The 5,963-nt window shown below is 45.0% G+C and overlaps 1 protein-coding gene across 1 annotated transcript; it reads right to left on the bottom strand.

Annotated features, from left to right (window-relative positions):
• Positions 1-1,902: 1,902 nt before the first annotated feature.
• LOC147421124 (triacylglycerol lipase SDP1-like) lies at positions 1,903-5,551 on the bottom strand. Its single transcript, XM_086504460.1, has 3 exons — positions 3,661-5,551; positions 3,307-3,450; positions 1,903-2,982 (listed from the first exon to the last, which is right to left on the bottom strand). Exons 1-3 carry the CDS (start codon positions 5,077-5,079, stop codon positions 2,446-2,448), a joined length of 2,100 nt encoding a protein of 699 aa, XP_086360586.1. The 5' UTR covers positions 5,080-5,551; the 3' UTR covers positions 1,903-2,445.
• Positions 5,552-5,963: the final 412 nt, after the last annotated feature.

Here is a 5,963-nt window from a genome sequence, read left to right as displayed (position 1 = left end):
GACCACACGATATGTCTAGCAAGAGAAGGATGTGGAACCTGGGTGCTATTTTCATTAGATGCAAAGGTAGAGCTACTTAAAGATGCATTCTTTGATTGAAGAACATGCCAAGAAAAGGAAAGATAAGCTATGGGCTATTTCATTGGAGGTAAGGGATGCATCACCTTCTTCTCTCTTGATTCAATCACTTATATGCAATCCCTTGAAATGAAAAATCTCTGCAAGGTATTTCATTGGAGGTAAGGGATGCATCACCTTCTTCTCTCTTGATTCAATCACTTATATGCAGTCCCTTGAAATGAAAAATCTCTGCAAGGTAATGGCGAGTGACCTTTGTGATAATTTCACATGATGCAAAGCAAAATATTACTCCTAGAAGCAATCATCTATGCTAACAAATGAGAAAAATGTCAAAGATGCAATCTGTTGGAATACACTCATTGTAGAGCTTTGGTTGCCATGTATTATTCTTTTCCTAATTTCACTCGATACGTAGCTAGAGGTTATCTCTAGATGCAACCACCTTTTTTCATCAAATGCAACTTTAAGATGTTGGATCCTCTTGCAAATACGTCTAGAAACAATGGTGTGAAAGCTCTCCACCTATATTCATTAGATGTGAAGCAATAGCTTCTTGCCACATGGAATTACCCATGCATACAAAATTAACATGGGAGAAAAATATCTTCATGATTGATGAATGTCCCAGAGACTAACAATGAGTAGTTTTATACCAATGCAAGCAAGAGCTTCTCCCGAGATGTAATCATCAATGCCAACAAAGAAGGTTCATGTCAAAGTGCAGTCTCTTGAATGTATTGATTGCACAGCTCTGGTAACCATGTTTACTAAAGTTGGTATATTCTTGAAACAATTTCAATTTCCTGTTTATGATGGGAGTCTCTCTCAAAATGCATTGATTGCAAATCATCTGGGGTATTTTCATTGGGTGTAAAATGAGCCAGATTCAGTCACTTATGCTTGCATTTTGAAGCCATGATGCATAAACCTTCAAGGCCAACAATTAGAGGGACCATACATCAGGTGTTTTAGTGAGCCTCTTGACTGGGAATTTAAGCTCTTGTTGACAAAGCTGTGGGCTGTTTTTGTCTAATGCAAAGCTTGCTTGATACAATCACCTACGCTGCATAAACACTCAAGGCCGGCAATGAAAGGTGCCGTTTTCATCAAATCCTTTGGTGGGCTTTCAAGCTGGAATGTAGTCCCTTGACATGCAAAATCTGTCGAGCAGGAGGGCCGTTTAATCTCTTCTGGGTCTCAAGCCTCACACAACTCAGATATCTTCCACACCACCCAAGCCTACAGGCCCTCCTGCCTACGCTTAGCTTTCGGCCAATTCTCGCCTCTACTGCCTATGCGGTCTCGACTTCCCCTACCCGCACATTGCATTCAGTAATTTTGAAGACAGATTCTTCTACTTACTGATCTGTGTAGCAAGTGGTATTTCTTTTTGTCTATGGCTGCGAAGGAGCATCCCTACTCATTCTTCAGACGATTGTAGCGCACGTACAGTGTCGCTCGCAACGGAGATTAGTACATGGCAATGGAGGTAGGTACAACAGCGAGCAGATGGCTGGTCGCCAACCTCGTCAACAATGACTTTAAGAGAGAACTATCGCCTCCCTACAGTATAGCTGGTGATGCTGTGAGAGAGAGAGAGAGAGAGAGAGAGAGAGAGAGAGAGAGAGACCTGCAAACACCTTCCAATCTTTGCACCTTCTGACGGTTGCCATTACAATCGTTGAAAGAGAAACAAATGGAGAAGCAGGGAGAGAGAGAGAGAGAGAGAGAGAGAGAGAGAGAGAGAGGCCCCTCCATTCTTGTTTAGTGATGGATGCAACTATTGACAATTCCATGTACCACATACAGTTGCGCAGAGTGTAACATGCCAAGAGTACCTTTGAATAAAGTCCTGATGTTTCATTTCTTTACATTTTCATACCACCAGCATGAATCTGGCATGTGTATATTTACAAAGATACAAAAACCTCCAGCAGGAGGGACAAACAATAGCACTGTACAGCTTACGCGTGAAATCAATTCACCATGGTAAAGGATACCTTCAACTGCAATCCACCAGCTCCACAAGCAGAGGTTTCATGCTGTTACTTGCCCATAACTGATGGTATAGTACTGTGGAAGATCGTAAAGACTACAAAGTAGGTATACCGTTCCTCCCCATTAGAGCTTTACCATGAGGCCTACACAATTGTGCACATTGCGCGCCTGCATGGTTCTTGAGGCTGTACAGAATAACAAGTTTCAGACCTTATTCCAAATGACATCTCCTATGCTCTCATCTTCCCAATGTATGTTTGAATCCCATGATGACAAAATACTTGTTGTTAAGGCCCTTTCGACTCAACATCCGAGCCTGCCTTGGTTTCTTTGCCCTCATTATTTGCAGCATCATTATCAATCCCATCACTCCGAACCTGCCTTGGTTTCTTTGCCCTCATTATTTGCAGCATCGTTATCAAATCCCATCAGTACAATGAGTTTGTTGGCAGACGGAGACCGCATGAAAGGACCGCCAGCTTTTGTCCAAGAGTCATCAAAGCTATCCAAGACGCTCTCTCCATCACTTCCATCACTTGAATTACGCAAAACCTTTGTTTTCTTGAATGAGGTCCCACCCCAAGGACCACCAATTGGCAACGCAGGCTCAGTGCCCTCATCCTCACTATTTCCTGTCGAGCTGTCCCACCTTAAACAAATCCACGATGGGATGCGCTTTGCAGATCCTGAAAATGTCGGTCCGCCGCCAGTCGGCGTCGTACACTTCTCAGAGTTTCTTTGTAGCTGGCGCTGCTGATTAAGCACTATAACACACTCATCTAGCATAAGCTCAATGCCACAATTGGCTTGTATTGCAGGAAGCTTTGCCCACGTGCTTCGTCTTCCTTGCATTACAGACTTTCGCAGTTCTGCAGGTGTAGGATTTTGTATAAGCTTCACAAACTGCATACACAAAGATTTGTAAGAACCTCAACCTTACACATGTCAACAAGAAAGATTCCAGCAGCACCCATGTCTGTGAAAGAATGCATGCGTGTGCATGCATGCACATATGCACAGGTGTCATGCAACAAGAAAGATTCTAGCTGCACCCATGTCTGTGAAAGAATGCACGCTTGTGCATGCATGCACAAATGCACACGTGTCATGCATGCGCAACTGCATTACAGAGTGGGCATTGCATGCACAAACCCATAAAGTCTTTATCCAATGCACAAACCCATAACGTCTTTACCCTAAATTATCCAATGCAAAACAGCAAAGTACCTGTGCCAACGTGGCTGGCATGACGATTGTAATGTCGCCTTCCCAATCCTGGGCAAACAACTTTGAAATTCCACCCAAAGGAAACCCCAACTCTAATGCCTGCCTGCATCTGTGCTTGACTTCCATCTCTACTAGATGAGCCAGCTGAAAGAAAATTTACGTAAAAAATCAGAAGGTTTACTTGCACAGAAGAAGCATGGCTGTGGTCACGCCAGGAAACAGAAATACACCCGTGCTTAAACTACATATGGCATGAACAATACCATAAAACAGCACAAGTGGACACGTTGTGTCAACAGTCACGATGCACACAGTTGAAATAATGATTTGAAAGAGCAAGCCAATATATCATACCTTCCCAGCAAAGTGTCCTCCATATGTGCGCACGGCTTCCTTCAGCCGCAAGAGTGGTGTGATGTGCGGATTTGCTTGACTAACGATAAAATGATTGACATTGAAAAGTTCCTTGAGATGCATCATAGGAAGATCACTCTCTAAACTCCCATCACGCCACTGCCTCCGAGCCACTCCCATACCCTCTTGACCAACATGAGCCAGATAATGATAAGGCACAAGCCTCCCTTGCCTATCCTTGGCCATAAGTTCCTGTGCTTCAAAAAGACCTGGAAATGCACATGACGCGGTCACTGCACTCCATATCACGACATGCGGAGATGTCAAGTAATTTAAGCAGCGGGGGGGATCATGCCGTCGAGGTGAGCAGACAGATATTACAAGCACACGTCCAGAAAGATCGTAGGCTTCTTGAAATGTCAAGTCTCCAATCAATTGTCGCATACCCCGCTGAAGTTGCCCTATGCCCTGCACTGCACCCTGTGTGAATAGCCTATGCGCAATTGCAAAAATATTACCCATAGACTCGAAGAAATGTATAGGCGGGTTTGGGTCCTCAAAAAAGGTTTGGAGCTCGGGCCATGTGCGCGTGCCCGCAAATGCACATATGATGGATCCAACACTTGCACCTGCAATTACTCGGGGAAAGAGGCGGTGCTCTACAAGGGTGCGTACAACACCAAGGTGAAATGCACCTAATGCAGCACCTCCGCTCAAAAGCAGTGCCGTGCGCCCAAACGCATGCCTTGTTTCATGTATAAAGGCAATCTTCTCCTCCAAGGAAAACTCCTCCGAGCTCTTGGCACACACCGCATATAGATGATAGCGGACCTCCTCAATATACTCTTGAATCAGCTTTGGTGTTTGCAAGCGGCCCTTGTGGAGCTGTGGGTTGCACATATTTCCCAAATTTCGCACAAGATCTGCACGAAGACAGAAAAGAATGTCTTCTATACTACCCTTGAGCCTCCTTTGCCTGAGTTCCAACAATTTTCCCCTGACAAGCTCCTCATCATAAAAATCTGAATCCTTCCTCCGATCGCAATTCTTCTCAAGCATGCGTGCAGCATGTGCCCATTCTTCATATGTGTTCACCGAGTTCATCATGTTTTCCCAAAACTTACGACGATAAGTGACCTCGGCCTTGAGCTTCACGGTTCGTCCGCGCCGGAGGAGAAACGTAGCCCCCAGAATGGCAGCCAAAATCATGCTTGGTTTGCGCGGGTTGAGGCATTGGAGAAGAAAACTGTATGTCAAAGACGAGAACTTGCGGAGGCGTCGAGCAACAAGTGTCCACAAGTAGATCACCTCTTCTTTTGTAGCTTTGCAGAAAAGCACACGCAGTGCAATAGTTCTGCCTACTAAGGTAGAGGGCCCAATCGAAAATGGATCCAGAATAGCCTCATCAGAGAAATCCATGGCTACCTCGGTGTGCGATCAATAGCAGAGTAAAACAATAAAGAGACACAGAGATGTGAAAACAGGGGAAGCAGATTAAAATGGCGCAAACCAAAAAGCACCGACCAAAAATTCCGACTTAAATCCACAGAAATCTGCCCATCTGGGTAGACGCAGCGCTGAAATGACAAGCGCAGAGAAGAGCAAGGGAGAGCTGAAGCGACAAGCGCCGGAGAGCCTGAAGCGGCGACATGAAACCGGGGAGCGAAATATATAATGCACAAACAGAAAAAATGATGAAAAAGAAAGCCGCAGAGCCTCTAGAGCAATGGAGAGCTCGATGTGATAAACAAGAGAAGATCAGACGCAGAAAGAAAGAGAGCACAGTGTGAGCAAACCTGAAGAGGAAGAAGCCCGTCCTGTATGCAAGGAGTGTGCAATAATCAAGGCAGGGCCCGGGCCGCAGTTACAACAGGTATTGCTAGGAGAGGAAAAACAAGAATAGGGAATAGGGAATATATTTTATAAACAGGAAATTCTGTTTTACCCCGGTAAAAGGTACAATTCGACCAATCGTTTTCCTGAAAAACGGAAGATTCATTAGATCATCTAATTTTCTCTTCTCGGCTCGAATTCTGGAATCGCGCTTTTCGGATCCAGATGACGTGGCCCAGCGGGCCAGGACTTTTTCGGGACACGTGGGCAAGTGTCAGGTCAGGCACAGCGGCGAGCCACATCGTTTTATCCTGTTCTTCCTACGTGGCCAATTGGAAAAGTCAAGTCGGACTCAAAGGGTAGGCTAAGAGCCAGTTCACATGAGGAGATGGTTTGCAACAAGTTGGCAACTTTTTGGAAACCATTTTGTTCACGCGGAAAAAATTTGAGAAGGGGTTGGCAACAAGTTT

The sequence above is a fragment of the Adiantum capillus-veneris genome, chromosome 28 (genome assembly GCF_014529385.1).
Source record: "Adiantum capillus-veneris isolate H3 chromosome 28, ASM1452938v2, whole genome shotgun sequence".
Classification (NCBI taxonomy): Eukaryota; Viridiplantae; Streptophyta; class Polypodiopsida; order Polypodiales; family Pteridaceae; genus Adiantum; species Adiantum capillus-veneris.
Note: the sequence above shows the minus strand (reverse complement) of the source record. Positions and strands in the feature narration are given on the sequence as shown.